Source organism: Biomphalaria glabrata, chromosome 1 (genome assembly GCF_947242115.1).
Source record: "Biomphalaria glabrata chromosome 1, xgBioGlab47.1, whole genome shotgun sequence".
NCBI lineage: Eukaryota > Metazoa > Mollusca > Gastropoda > Planorbidae > Biomphalaria > Biomphalaria glabrata.
The window spans coordinates 12,255,359-12,270,724 of record NC_074711.1 but is presented as its reverse complement, the minus strand read 5'-3'; the positions used below and the strand labels follow the sequence as shown (position 1 = coordinate 12,270,724).

The window sequence follows — 15,366 nt, the reverse complement described above, 5'->3', positions numbered from 1 at the left end:
ATATTTATGCTTTTTATATTAGTATGTCACCATTTAGTAGAGTATCTGAGACACAACTGGATTCTTTAAAAATGGTCATTAGCACACTTTATTTACTTTCATTTCTACAAAATGTAATTATTGTTAGACAAGATACAACTTTTTATTTAATAAGTGAAAATTTTTCATTCACAATCATAGTTCTTACTAGTGATCTTAGTTTTTTAGATCTACTTTCTTAGAGAAACTGTACCTACAGAGCTATGTCACATTTAGATACAATAAATTTGTGGAAAAATCTTTTCAATGTTTTCTTGTGATTTTTTTCTTTCTCAGTTATCCCCCCTGTTGCCATTCTTCTGTTTTATCACTGAAATTGTAAAGAGGAGAAATTATTCAGCCGGTAGGACATTTATCGATCAGTTTAAGGATGCCATGGCAACAGTAAGTAATTAGTAACCAGTGTCTTATCTTGTTTTGTTTTTTTCACCTTTTAAAAAAATGTAATAAGTTTTGTCTTCATTTATTTGTGTTTATTTCTTTACAATTAGTTTGACTTGAGAACAAACACAGAGAAGACAACTGATACAGACTTGCCAATGATTGGGGACAGATCCTGGTTTGAAAAAGTTACTTATCTAGTTATAAAACATGAGCTGAAAAGTATTAGCAGTTTGTATGAAGCCAAACACCTGCTCGAGATTCTGGACAAAAAAAATATATGTTTAGTCTTCAGTTTTGATGGTAATTTTTTTGGATAAAATTTTTGATGTAAATTTAATCTAAATTACAAACAAAATCATTCCCTTTAATTACATTCTGATTTGAAGTCCGCTTGAACAGCTAGGTGTCCCCATAAACCAGATAATTTTAAATGAGGCTTTTAAGATGTGACTGAATCAATAGATAGTTTAAATTAAAACAATGTACTTTTTCTTTTTAAATATTTTTTTTTTCATTTTGGTGTCATAAAAGTATGAGATTTTTATTAATGTTGACCATGCTAATGAAACCAGTGCTATGAAGAATATGTTTCAGAAATTGAGCTTTTAGAAAGTTTAATTCTTAACATTTTAGTTTATATTCCAGCTAATTAAATTGTTCTTTACCATACTTTGATCGTCAGGTTGAGATTGTGAGAATCTATTTGTCTATATCTCGATGGCTTGTTTAATTTCAAATTTTTTGTTTTCTTTTCTGTAAAATCATAAATGATATTCCATGAAATTATTTTTGCATTTTTATTTCCTAATCTTTGTTTTAATATTTAAAAAAAATGATTGAAAGTTAAAAATTACATAAAAAATGTATTTTTTTACTTCATATTTTGACAAATATTATTGTATTATTTTTAAAGGTATTATTGATATTTTCAGTGCTAGATTTTGGTCTTCTAAACAAGATAGTCACACTTCTCCATGCCAACTCAGTTCCTTGTCCTCAGCTTGGAGCTCTGTTAACATCTGGAACTAAATCTGAAAAGTTTATCTCTGAATGTGAGGAGGGAGTCAACTATTTAATTAGCTGTGGTAAATTCTCTGAAGCTCATGAACTATCCAAGCTGGCAGGCATTGGTAGAGAAGGTGTAACAATAAGCCAGGTAAGAGGTCAAGAATAAAACCATTTTTCAATTTAATGGTTTATTAGTTGCCTATAAACTCTTGATATTTGTATTTTGGGTTTTTGGTACGTCGGCACAATTTAGGCTCTTGATAGATGTTGAACAATCAATAAAATTATTTTATCATCAATGATTTGAATTTTTTTTATGTTTGATCTAAAAACTAGTTAAAAGAAGAAAAGGAACGATTGGTTTCATGTGGCATGTGGACAGCTAAATATGTGAGAATACAATACTGGAAAAAAAGTAAAATGTTACTGCTACAGGCTGAGTGTTCAACATCAACATGTAGCCATTTTTATCAGGTAAATTTTCCTTATTAAATATATTCATTGACTTTTTTTCCCTCTAAAGTTACTAGCATTATAGGACATACCAGCAAACATTTCAAGAGCATTGTTGCTAAGAGAAAGTATGAGAATTGATGAGAATTGGAATTGTGATTTGAAAATGTTTCTCATGAGTCCACTACCTGAGTAAAGTAAAGTTTGAATGGTTTGTCTGGACCATTGCTGATGGAAATGGGTCAATGGTACACAAACCAAATTGTCCAAAACTAACATAACTTAAGATATAAAATAACTATCATATCTGGCAATGAAAATAGTACTACAGAATCTGAGTTTAAAATGTCACTACAGTTTATTGAATTTAATATAGTATTACAACTTTTATATTCAAATTATTAACTAATAAAAATTGAAAATAAAACTAACTTTGTAATAGCTTGTTACAAAAAAATCAATAAAAATGTTCTTTTTTTTCCTCCAAAAAGAATGAGTTACAAGGGACATCAATTGAATTCGAAAGAGCTCTTCTGTGTCAACATTGGATTATGGTTCTAACCGACAAAAATGATCCAGAAGTTATTACTATCAAGGAAACAGTTTTTAGAAATATGTGGCGACATCGAATTGCTGCTAAGGTTAATTAAAAATATTATGTAAAAAATTCTAGGTTATTCAAGTGTAGATTAGAATATTGTAGTTTTTTGGGTTTAAAGCATGACATTTTGGCCATAGTTTTTTTTGTGATATATGTATTTTGAAATCATTTTAATTTTTTTTTACAATACCTCTATTAAACTAATATCTTTATGGAACCTGGAGTCGGATCTTGAAATCTGCTCTAACAATATCCTAGATATTTGACATATGATGTATATCGTTGGGAAAAGAATTACTAGGTCTTTGGCCAGACTTGGAAAACTCTAGTTTGACTGTTATAATTTTTCACAATAGAAAAAGAAATATATTTACATTTGGCTAGAGAAATAGAAACTATTTATCTTAGGGTATTTCTGCATTAATACATTAATGTTCAGGAACATTTTGTACATCTCTTTTAAATTTTGATCTAAAGGCCTGTAATATTATAAATTCAAGTAGATCTATATATTCGCTTAACCAGGAGGGTGTAGGGGGCAGGATAAAAAATGTTCCATTGTTTTTTAATCTAACATTCATTAGTTATTAAGATCAAAATAATCACACTATCAGATATATAAAAGAGGTATTGTATATTGTATTGAATAGTGTAGTCATATTAATAGTTATAGTGTTTTCATTTGTTTTAAGTTTTCATTTTTGTGTGCTCATGGAGTTTTTGTTTTTTTTATTCATTGTTTTGTGTGTGTGTGTACATGTATTTACATTAAGGCACCTAAGGTGGATAGCAGAAGTTAATAGTGGGCTGATTTTTGTTCATGAAAAGACATACTTGTTAGGTTAAGCATGGTGAATGCTTCTTACAACTATCAAGCCTGTATTTTTTTTTTACCTCATCTCTTTAACATCTTTTATGCTTTCATTTAGCTAATAATGCTTTTTTTTTTAATGGAATGTTTGAGAATGGTTGTATTTGACCCTGTCTGTTTATCAAAGTGCTGACTTGTAATTCTATTCATAATCCCCCGGCTTTGATCTTCTTTTTTCTATTCTTTGCATTCATAGAAATCATAGACTGATGACTGTTTTGTTTTAAATGTTTCGGATGTTCCTTCAGAGTTGAAAATAATTACTTCCTAGTCCAAACCTCCCGCAGGACGACGGGAGATGGGAGCAGGCAGGGTTTGAACTCGGGACCATCGATAAGTCCGAACAACAGTCCAGTGCGCAAACCGTACGACCAGGCAGCCATACAAGTTAGGACTTAAATTGTGCATTCTGTGTTACATTAGAGACTTCTTGATTGCCTCATGGGTCATAATTTGTTACTTTCTTTCATTTCCCCTTGTATCTTTGTTTTGAGTCAACTTTTATGCAAAAAATTTCAAGGGATGCTGTAAAGATGGAAGAGAGTTTGCTAACTACAAGTTGGCTGAGTTAGAGTAGTTAGAATGGCAAGCAGTTCCTCTTAGGGTGGAAGATTTCCTATAAAAACCCTTTATCACCAATGTTAAGACTCAAGTGATAATCTTTTAGGCATTACTGTCTTCACAAAAAAGATTCAGTCAGCCTTTGAACATTTCCAAGTATTCAAATTTTAATTTCATTAGCTATTTACAAGATATAGCTACAAATGAGGAAAGTTTAATGCCAGTGTCAGTTTTGGTCCAAGGCCAGATTAGCACCATAAACTCTATTTTGTAAATTTTTTTTATCTAGTGCTGTTATTTGCTTCATCTTCACATTGTTGTTAACTTTTCTTTAGCTGGTCAATTAACTACTGATTCTTTATGAATATTCATTTTTTAAATAGATGTCTTCAGAAGACCAAGAGCCATTAGATGAGATATTTGATAGTGTGGATGTTTTTTCTAAAAAGCATGGTGATCTCAAGGCTGACCTCATACAACTTAATCATATGACTCATTATGGGTCAGACATTCAAGGGGATTTAAATACGCAGGTAACTTGATTTGTACAATCACATTAAAACGCATTAATTTTAAAAGAATTAATCTTCTACACATGAAGATGAGTATGACCTCATTATCTGTGAATTCTAAGATAAAAGAATAAAGATTGGTTAGACCAGATCATTGTGCATCATGAGTAGTTTAGGTCAACATAGTTTTTTGTTGAATGATTCTCTTTTTCTTTTGTATGCTATTCTTTATTGTTGAGAAAAGAACACTTTCAAAGTATCATTTCCCAGAGAGCCCAGATAGAAGTAATGTTTGAAAGAATATCTTGCATAGTATCTTTTTTCTTTTTAACATCTCTGAAGTATCCTCCTGTGCACAGCTCCCGTAAAGTACAAAATATTTATCATGTGATAACACAATATAAACCTTGAATTGGACGTTTTTTATAGTTATAATGTTTTCTTTTGTGTAATGCTTAAAATGTAAGACAAATTTCTTCATGGAAAATAAAGTTTATTGATATTATAATTAAATATAAATAGATTGTGTTAAATCAATGTATTTTCTAATTGTTAACCTTTGTTTGTTAATTAGGAGCTAGAAGTTCTTGACTCACTTATGGGTAGTTATCTTGATGATGGAAGAATTAGCGACTGTACAAATGTTGCTACAGTTTTTGGTCACTACAATCAAGACTTAGCTATTATTCAGGTCAAAGTAGTTAGAAATTTAAGAAATCATTTATTTCTGGAGTAATCATTTAAATTAAATAATATGATTATTTTTTGCTTGTACTATTTTTTTGTGTAAAATCTCAACAATTTAAAATGGTTTTCAGACCTGTATCTCTTTAGCTGTTGGCCAAAGCAGTATTGATAGCATAGAGCCAGCCATGAAAAGACTTCTTGTAAAATCTAGCTGTCAACGTACCAGACATGTGTCAGTAACACTCAGTAGATCTCTCAGTGGTAAATACAATTTCTGGTTCTCTGTATTTATACTTCTACTGTATCTTTATTTGAGACACATACCATTGGAAACATTTTATAGGAATTGGAGTGCTTATTTCAAAACCCTCCAATTCCTGGCCTTCATATGTGGCTCAGATTTTGGGTCCATGAGCAGGGGAAAGGACAAGTAACTGGTGACTAAACCAGTAAGCTTTGGGCAGGAAGGGCTCGTTAGCCATTGCTGGCTGGCTACCCACCTAGAAGAAGGAAAACTCTGAATTCAAACTTCAGCTGTCTTGCAGCTATACCCAAACATTGGAAACAATAGTGCTACACCCTCGCAGAGCCTGCGATGCCGCTGATCCCAAACTGTATCTGCACTTGCCATTCCTTTGGACACATCAGATGCATGGGGAGGGGGTAGCAACTATTGTGTGGGCGACATTGTTCTGACTATAGCTAATGCCCAGGGAGTCACTTTGCTATTGAACAAGGCCACATATATCTATATCTTTACATTTCCTTACCTTTTTAACTTGCTCACTCAGAGACAAGGGAAAGGTAGAGTATTGGATAAAACAACAGCTCCATTATTTAACCTTAAATCTGTACACAAAAATTGTTTCACTGGAGCTGCTGGTAGCTAAAATGTAACATCCAGAAGGATTTCATCTGTTTCAGTGGGCAGCATCAACAGTGGTACCTCCACATTGACAGATTCTAGCCTTACATGTGATACTAATGACATAATCAGTGTGATGGAAAAACTCTATTCCCACTGTATTAAAGGAAGTCAAGTTTGCCTCAGGATCATCACATGTTACAAGATATCCCAGGTAGCGTACACAGCAAACTATCTTAATATTTATATACCGGTACTAAGTTTGTCTTGGGATAATGTACTCTTATACAATATACAAGCATTGTTAACTATACTGCAGACTAGCTTTAAATTTATAGTCTTTTTTTTTTCTAGGGTTATCACGATACAAGCAGACTACATGTACATATTCTTAATACACTATCCTTGTTTTACTTGTTCTCATGGCATATTAAAAAAATATAGATCTTGTTTTAGAGAGTTTAGCTAGATAAGCTTTCGATATGTTTTCTCTTTAGTCTTGTAATCTTTACATTGTTTTAGTAACAATATAAGCCTATTTGCCTGAAAATTGAAAATAAATCTTTCATCCAGGTACTTGGTGTTGAATACAAACAAATAGTCATTGATTCTGAATTTGAATCACTAAGAAAATTGTTAAAAGTTGACTATCCAAATAAATTTATTGTTGCTCGTGACTTCCTGGCAACTAGTGGATTTTCAGAAAATGAGGTAATTTTTACAAAGTTTATATCAACTTACTCTGTCTGTCTGTATGATAAAAAAATTTGAACATATTTTTTCTCCCATTTTCCATTCCTAGATCAAATAAAAACCTTGCACAATTATTCACTGAACCTGACAAGAGATGAATCAATGAAAAAAATTAAATAATCAGTTAATTCATAGTTGGTGATTAATTATTTTGTTTGATGTTTAAATAAGGGGAATAAATACTACTTAATGAGATGTGGATATAAATATGGATTTAGTCCCTTTATTACATTTTGACATGGTTTTTTCCCACTTCTCATTCTCAGATTTAGGTGAAATTTGGTTTTAAAAAGTATTCTTTTTTCTATTGCTTGTTATGAAAAGTATGTTTGTTAAAAATGTCACATTGCTCATATATATCTTGTTTCAGATAATTGGTTTTGTGACTGACTCAATTGTCAATAGTTTGAAAACTTTAGTACAAAAAGATACAGACTCGTGTATGTAAACCATGTTGACATTTTTATTGATAATTTTATATTTTTATTTGTTTTCTCCCTAAAAGTTGATTTTTCTAAATTTTTATTGCAGTAGCAGATTTAGGAGCTAATATTTACAAGAATGAAAAAACCTTTAATCCAGCAGATGGAATGGAAATATTTGCTCAATACCTGAAATTGACAGACAACACAGCACTTCTAGGAAATTGTATACTTCAATCTGTTGCAACTCTGTTAACTTGTCAGCTAGAAGAAATGTCTTCTTCAGGTTCGTTGTGTTTTAAGCACTAGAGTTTCTTGTATATAGAACTTATTGAAAGCACTTTTAATCTTGTGTTTTGACTCTTTCAATTTATTTGATGTATAAAGTGTCAATCAGTGTTTGTGTGTGTGTGGGGGGGGGGGGAAGTGATTGAGGTATGAAATTATAATTTAGGACTAAATAAGTGTGTGTGTGTGTGTGTGTATGTTTAAGGGGGACTATGGAGGAGACAAAGTGGAGGTATTTTTATCCTTTTGTGGACTACAGCAGTTGGATCAATAAAAGAAGTGTGTGCATAATGGGTTAAATTGTTTGAACAAATTTAGTCTATCAGTCTGTTTCTGGATGTGCCATTCCATTGGAGAATGCAGAAAAAAAAATATTCCTATGAAATAAAATTCTTAAAGCTATCCCAATTTCTATCCAATAAACATCCAATAAAATTGCTATTTCAACCTTTTCACAGTAGCAAAAAATAAGTACTAACATAATTGAATGTGCAAGAAATGTAAATTAAATAAGATTACAAGAAATGTTGTTTTTCTCAGTGCTAACTATTCAGACAGAACTCATCATCATGGCTCATGAATGTTATACTGTATCTTCTAACATGGAAGGAATTTCTCATGTTTTGCGAGCTGCTCGTGTGTGCTGTGACTGCCTAGCGGAAGCAGCTGAATATAATTTAATGGTAGGCTTCAGAATAGTGAATAGTACTTTAGAAAACTTATTGATTTTCCTATCATAGGATTATTGCTTATTATTGATTAATAAAACTTTTGATATTTCTTATGTCAGGTTATTATACAAATAATATTAATTACATTTTTTTTTCTCAATATCTAGATACGTCTTCTGATTGGTGTTGGAAGATACAGTGAAATGCAATATATATTTCATGCCTTGCAACAGAATCATCAGTTTGAATTGCTTCTTCGTAAAGGAATGGACAGGGTCTCCTATTATTTATTTTTAGCATGACTGATAGTGATATTTTTTCTTATTTATTACTGTATATTTTTTTATTAATTTATTAAGTAAATAAATTAATTGATATACAAGGAAAAAAAACACTCTTTTTCAATTAGATTAAATTGTTTCTGCTTAAAGGAAGATAAACTTAAGGTGGCCATTCTGGATTACTTAAAACGCTATCAACCTGATGACAGTGATGCATATACAATGGTGGCTTTAAAGTTTACAATGTACAGAGACATAGCAGCCATGCTGGAGACCTGTGGCCATAGAAGTTTAAACCAGCTTAAGGGAAAACTTCTAGGTAAAGTTTTGTTACTCTGCTTAAAGTGTGAAGATTAAATAAAAATGAGCAGGAGAGACAACATACAAAATTAAATGAGTCAATGTGTAACTGTAGTGCAAGCGCTAATCCAGAATTAATTTTTTTTTTTTTTTTTTTTTTTATCTGGAGCATTTCATTCTTTTTACTATTAACTCCCTTCTTTTACATGACTTACTGTTTTCCCTAGGGATTATTAGGGAATAAAGGAAAATAACTATAAACTTTAAAAGGATTTTTTTTTGGCTTAACTGTTAAACCTAACAAGTCTTAGAAACTATTAAAATCGTATTCTATCATAATTATCTGTATGCTATAAGTAAATGTGAACATTTTAGGTGTAGACAAACATGCGCTTTTTTTTAAAAGTCCTTGAAATCCTATATATTATTGATGTTTGTGACGACTAAGGTATATTTTTAAAAAAGTAACTGAAGAAGGGCAAATTATAATAAGTCTCATTATCCCAAAGCATTTTGCTTACATGTGTGCAATCTATAGTGAAACACTGTACCATCTCAGTAATTCAATGGTTTTTAAATTAATAGACATCTTGTGGATTTGTAAGTATTTTATAGAAATACACTTAATGTTATAGCCATGCCTTTGTGTTGTTTTTTTAAAAAACATTTAAATAAAATCAATTGAAAATTACAGGTTATCTTCATGAATGTAAAATTCCTCCAAATCTTTGTGGCTATTATAGTTCAGTGTGAAAATTTTCATTCATGCTAATGTTCTTTTTTTTCTCATCAATTAGAAAACTCTAAAGAGACTCAAGAATTACTCAAGAAATGTTTGCAATACTTTCAAGATGCCGCAGAGAGTTATGTCAAAGTAAGTAGAGTTGCTTCACACTTTTCTGAACCTTAGAACCAAACTGATATTGAATCTTCTTTTTTAAAAACATTTATTTCATAAGTCTTCAGTCATGTTGCTAACTTTCATTATTAGGACAGCAGCATAAGAAAAGCTCAGCGTTGTGTTAAGCTTGCCAGACTTCTTTCACTACAAATGCAGTTGCTGCCAAGTGGGATGCAAGTTGTAGAACTAAGCAAGGAGCAAGTTGCACATTTTGTTAATACTCATACTAGATTTATTGAGGTATTTATGTAGGCACTTAATAGCTCTTAAACTCATTAAAACATAATTTACAAACTGTTTTAATGTTTGTGTTGTTATACTAAAATGGTCATTACAGGCCATGAATGATGCCTATGTTTTTCATTATACTTTAAACAAAAATCAGATTTGAAATTATTGAATATTTCCTTTATTATCACCAGGCAATGGTTGTGAGTGACGCCTATGATAAACATGTTGATTGGTCAGAGGCTGTTTACAACAATGTTGTCGTGAATGGTGATATGCGCTATTTACAAGAAATGAAACTACATGTACACATTACTGCCAGTTTGGTGGAAGATGTCCTAAAAAGGTCTTTTTAATAAACTTTCTAAAACTTTAGTATCTTCAATGTAGCAGAGTAAAACAAATTTGTTTAATTCCAATACTGTCTAGAAGTAGAAACTGGTTTGAGAAATGGGACAGTACCAAAAAGTCTGGAAACATATGAGGCATCCTCACCAAGTCTCCCAAGGTGAAGGCTAAGCAGGCATAAGCAAGCTATTATAGCCCAGTACAGGATGGGCCCATTGATTATTATTTTGCATGGTCAGGCGGAGTGGCTGAATGGTAAAGCACTTGGCTTCCGAATCAGAGGTCCTGGGTTGAAATCCTGGTGAAGACCGAAATTTTTTATTTCAGAATCTTTTGGCGCCTCTCTCTGATCCACCCAGCTCTAATGAGTACTAGACATTAGTTGGGGAAAGTAAAGGCAGTTGGTCGTTGTGCTGGCCACATGACACCGTTGTTAATCGTGGGTCACAGAAACAGATGACCTTTTCATCATCTGCCCTATAGATCGGTTTCTATGTTTTCTTGACCCCTCACTTAAATGGAGTTTGAAATGGAGTTTGATGATTATAATACTACTCACCATTGTATACTATACTTTATAATAAGTCAATTTCAATGTCTGACAAATCTGTATTTTGAAAATGCTTTGATTTAGTAATATAACTGTTCTTTTATCTTCTCACTTAAAATAAAGCATTTAAATTTTACTTCTGTTTTCAGATACAAACAGTCATCTACAAAAAGTAGTTCATCATTACAGCCTATAAAGAAACTTTTAAGTCACTGTAAGGATGTACAGTTACAATACCGTTTGGCTACCGAATTGGGTCTGGGGGATGAAATCACATCTTTATTGAAGGGAGACACAGGATGCTTTCTTCAAGATGTCTCGCTCATCTAAATCTAATTTAACATTAATACATCTGACTAATGACTATTTATTTATTTCAATATATGACTTTAAATGTACTTTTATCTTAATTGATGAAAACTTCACCTAATATGGTTATAATAATAGCTTTCTTTTAACAAATATTAAAAACTTGCTATGATGAACACACACTCAACAAAAAGTTCAATAGTATTTAATATTATGTACAAGTCTGTGCCAGACATTCAGTAATTTATTGCAATTTATTTTGACATGAGCAGGTCATGGTTTCTTGTGAGAAAATCTTATAAAGTCTACTTCGATATCAACAGATTTTTTCTTGTGAAACTTGAAAGTGTTAGTCAGATCAAACCGAAGCTCAGCAATAACAGTTGCATCAACATTCCAACTAGCTGCCTTTTTTAAAATATGCTAGAATAAAACAAAAGTGTTTCAGTGAGGATTATCAATGGTCAACAATTAACTAGGATCATACAAAAGTCTGCAACAGTTATTACGTACCTCTCTTGTTGATGTTTTGTGAAGGGAGTAAATTGCATTGTTTGATAGGTTCAATGCTGCCTGAAGAAATTCAGTATCAATTCCTGACATAAATAATGAGAATAACAAAAATATATTAACTGGTTAGATTTTCTTAAAATTTATTCGCTGTTTAATGTTTGAATATATTTCAAAGTTTATAAATATGTTTCATATACTTGTATTAATAACTCATAATTTTACAAACATAATTGAAAAAAATCTGTTTCATGTTGATATTTTTTTGTTAATAAGATAATTTATCCAAGCTTCAAGTTGTGTAAAATATATTGTATAAAGAAATGAATGAATAAAAACATTATGTGCATCTATTTGCGTTCTTTGAAATGAATGGGATTTGATTGTTTACTACATATATGCAAACATTACATTAATCTAGTCCACAATGTTCATTTATTTTGTGTTGGATAAGGCTACTTTGATATGTACTTACAACAAGATAGTAATATTAAGATGATGTTGTAATCCACTAAATATTGAAACTGTTACTTGAAGCTATAACTTCTTTTTATTTAAATACAAAAAAAAAAATACAATTTGAAGGGAGACCTCTGAGACGAAGCTGATTTCCTTATGTGCTGAATGGTTTGGAAGGATCTAGGTAAGTAAGTATAGAGGAGAAACATTGTCAATTCACCTTCATTTCTTTTAGTTCCAAATGGAGGATTCATAATGACTGTATCAAATTTTTTGTACAATGGACTGGATTGATGGCCTGATGTGAATAAGGTTTTAACATCTGAATTGACTAGGTCTATGGATGAAATCTCAAATTCCTCTATGTTGGTATTACAAATTTCTAAGGCATCTTCATCAATGTCTATTCCTAGAACATAGCTGCAAAAAAAAAAAAAAAAAAAAAAAAGCCTTTATACAAAATTATTATTCTGCAGTGATACCCAAAATACAACCTGCGGGCCGGAACGTGGTTTCATAAGGCCCACGGAAACGTCTGAACAAAGTGTAGAAAATCCCCTCTTCAAGAAAAGGTTGAGGGTCCTCCTTTTTTTCTAGATGGATTAATACTATGACCTTTAACATTTGTACCTTTTTGAAATGGGAAAGCCAGAGAAATTACAAATGGACTCTGAATTTAGAATCTAGCAGGACAAGACAAGTGAATGGATTTTTTACTTATTTGTGGAGCATGATAATAAGCCAACATGTTTGTTTTATAAAGAAAGTGTGGCTATTTAAATAAAACAACTACATATACACACCATTTATTAAACAAAAATGATTGCATTTTTGGTTGAGCTGCAAATAAATTATTGCTAAACTACGAATAGAGATTGGAGGATTTTTAGGAATATTTATGAAAAAGAAACAAGAAAAAGAGTCGCTGTTAAGCTAGCTACAATGTTGTAAGTAGAGAAATGAAGCCCTTTTCAAACGCGTTAAAAAAAAATGAACTTTCAGACATCCCATTAATGAATGTAAGTAAGGGATCCACAGGTTTTTAATATAGTTGTTTCAGGTCAATTTCATTTCATTTTTGTACATCTTCGATGGCCCATGATATGAGTGCTGGAAATTAAATTGGCCCATAGGCTGAATTAGGTTGGGCATCACTGCTGTAAATAATATTGTAAAAAAATATTTCTATACAGAAAACAAATACTGACCACTAACTTACCCAGCTCCTAACATAACAGCCCCTATGCTTAATACACCACAACCTACACCAAGGTCTGCCACAAGCTTGCCCTCTAAATCATCATAAGTAGCTGACATTGTGTGTAACATACATGCTGCGCAATAAAACAACTAGTGTTTAGGTACAAAGTAAAAGCAGTGTTAATGGTAATATACCATAATTATGTGACAAGCATTACAGATTGGTAACCTTAATACTTTAAATAATGATTAACTTTATACTGGTTTCAAAGAAATTTAATAACTTTTGCTATTTTAATTCTAATGTCTTAAAATCTGAGTGCCTAACTCTACCTGCAATGTGTGGTGTTGTAGGATATTGCTCAAGTTTCACTTTTGGATTATCAAACACTTCAACATCTTGCAAATAGGATTCTAGTTCTTTTCTTTTCATGCACTTCAACTGACTTGCCATTTATTTTCCACCTGATTAATGTTTATAATTTTTCTTTATTAAACATAGATGCAGATGAATGAAATTATAAATGATTGTTTTTTTTTTTTTGTTGTCAAAAAAATATTTTAAAAGTCAGTATCTCTAGCTTTATACAGTATAGTGTATATATAATATAATCCACATTTCTGTAACTCTTTTAATTTATGTTAAATTTCAGCATCTTGTGTTGTTTTTACAAAGCTTATCACTCTGTCTGCCTGGTAAAAAAATAGATCTACTAATACTAGTCCAACTAGTGTCTTTTTTTTTTCTTACTAGAGTAGATCTAGTTCTAGAGATCTAGATTGTGATAGATCTAGACTATAACTTTTACTAAACAATGGCGACTGATGTCATTGTAATCTAGATCTACATATGTACTGATGTAATTGTATTTGAATTTGTAATGTATTATTCTGAGTAGTTTTGTAAGTCATTTGATAGTTATGATAGTATCTAGACTGTAGATCTAGAATTTCTAGATATAGAGATTAGAGTGTAATTAGGCCTTCTGTAAGTGTAATACTATATCACTATAAATACTATAATGGGACTATACTTATATAGTATACTATACTATCGTATAGAATTATATATAGAATATAGATCTTGAATAATCTAGAATCTACTCATCTAGATCTATCACTATCACTCAGTATTTAAAAAAATCATCTAGAATCTATACTTGTTTTAGTATTTAGGCTTGTATCTTATATTTATATATTACAGATGTTACTTCAAAATAGACGATTACATAAGTCACATGATAAGTGTCATGCATTTAGTTATGCATATTAACCAATGACTAAAATTCTGCTAAGGCTAAGTCACTAGTTTTCCTGGCTAGCTCAGGCAACCCATTCCATGCTCTAGTAATACTTATTTAAACTTATTAGTTAATTATTAGTAATAGCACTAGGCGTGACTAGGCTAGGGCTAGGGTAGGGAAGAAGGAGTATAAAATTTGTACACATTTGTCCTAGCATATTAATTCATCTAGCAGAAATCTAGCAGGATCTAGAATCTAGATCTAGTTCCAAGTCCAAAGGACTACAACAGTGACTGAACAGTAATACTAAATATTATATTACTCACTACTACTGATTTACTCTCAGTGAGTTGAGTGAGAGCGAGTAACCTAAACAACACTCACTGACTCAGACTCAGTTTTACAGTGAACTCGAACAGAAGTTTACAACTTACAAGTTAGTTTAATATAAAATAAAGAAGTTAGAACTTAGTGACTGTAAGTTTAAGTGTAGAGACAGTAGAGTCACTATGAGAGATGACTAGATCTAGAGTCAGAGTGTAGAGTGTAGTCATGTAGTCCAACTAATAAAGTTTTTTTAAACCGTTGTCGGGGTATTAGATATATAGATATCTAGAATCTCTGTATTATTAGTTATTACCTATACTCTATTTTAGATCTAATCTAGAAAATATAATGAATTAATAAAATTAAAGTTAAATGTAGATTTTAGATGATCAAATTAAAGTGGGTATGTGAATGTGTTTGTAAACAATACATAAATATTTTATCGAGATAAAAGCTGGAAAAAAAATAAAAACATTAACTCCTATCTAGCCTAGCAATTTATAGTAAAACAACTTTGTAGAAAAATAGATCTAGAATCTAGATAGATCTATAGATCTAAATCTAAAAGTAATGTTAAAATAAAAAAAATAGATA

The 15,366-nt window shown here is 31.1% G+C and overlaps 2 protein-coding genes across 8 annotated transcripts in view; one reads left to right on the top strand and one right to left on the bottom strand.

The window, feature by feature from the left end:
* LOC106061175 (spatacsin-like) overlaps window positions 1-11,895 on the top strand; it is a 28,404-nt gene extending 16,509 nt beyond the window's left edge. For all 5 annotated transcript variants that reach the window (XM_056022283.1, XM_056022277.1, XM_056022262.1 and 2 more), the window contains 19 exons: window positions 316-423; window positions 531-723; window positions 1,356-1,579; window positions 1,768-1,905; window positions 2,376-2,525; window positions 4,301-4,450; window positions 5,004-5,120; window positions 5,248-5,377; window positions 6,041-6,195; window positions 6,555-6,692; window positions 7,105-7,174; window positions 7,266-7,442; window positions 7,985-8,127; window positions 8,283-8,390; window positions 8,547-8,715; window positions 9,494-9,570; window positions 9,688-9,837; window positions 10,020-10,171; window positions 10,873-11,895. In XM_056022283.1, coding sequence (XP_055878258.1) covers window positions 316-423; window positions 531-723; window positions 1,356-1,579; window positions 1,768-1,905; window positions 2,376-2,525; window positions 4,301-4,450; window positions 5,004-5,120; window positions 5,248-5,377; window positions 6,041-6,195; window positions 6,555-6,692; window positions 7,105-7,174; window positions 7,266-7,442; window positions 7,985-8,127; window positions 8,283-8,390; window positions 8,547-8,715; window positions 9,494-9,570; window positions 9,688-9,837; window positions 10,020-10,171; window positions 10,873-11,053 — 2,730 coding nt within the window. In that variant the 3' untranslated portion in view covers window positions 11,054-11,895. The remainder of the gene's footprint in view (window positions 1-315; window positions 424-530; window positions 724-1,355; window positions 1,580-1,767; window positions 1,906-2,375; window positions 2,526-4,300; window positions 4,451-5,003; window positions 5,121-5,247; window positions 5,378-6,040; window positions 6,196-6,554; window positions 6,693-7,104; window positions 7,175-7,265; window positions 7,443-7,984; window positions 8,128-8,282; window positions 8,391-8,546; window positions 8,716-9,493; window positions 9,571-9,687; window positions 9,838-10,019; window positions 10,172-10,872) is intronic.
* LOC106061171 (rRNA N6-adenosine-methyltransferase METTL5-like) lies at window positions 11,222-15,220 on the bottom strand. Of its 3 annotated transcripts, none has more exons than XM_056022390.1 (6): window positions 15,086-15,220; window positions 13,535-13,666; window positions 13,221-13,335; window positions 12,222-12,421; window positions 11,546-11,628; window positions 11,222-11,455 (listed from the first exon to the last, which is right to left on the bottom strand). In XM_056022390.1, the coding sequence occupies exons 2-6, from the start codon at window positions 13,653-13,655 to the stop codon at window positions 11,306-11,308; spliced, it is 669 nt and encodes a 222-aa protein (XP_055878365.1). In that variant the 5' UTR covers window positions 13,656-13,666; window positions 15,086-15,220; the 3' UTR covers window positions 11,222-11,305. The 3 variants fall into 3 exon arrangements, with proteins under 3 accessions (XP_055878365.1, XP_055878359.1, XP_055878367.1); XM_056022384.1 differs by lacking the exon at window positions 15,086-15,220 and adding an exon at window positions 14,772-14,959; XM_056022392.1 differs by lacking the exon at window positions 15,086-15,220 and adding an exon at window positions 14,880-14,932.
* Window positions 15,221-15,366: the final 146 nt, after the last annotated feature.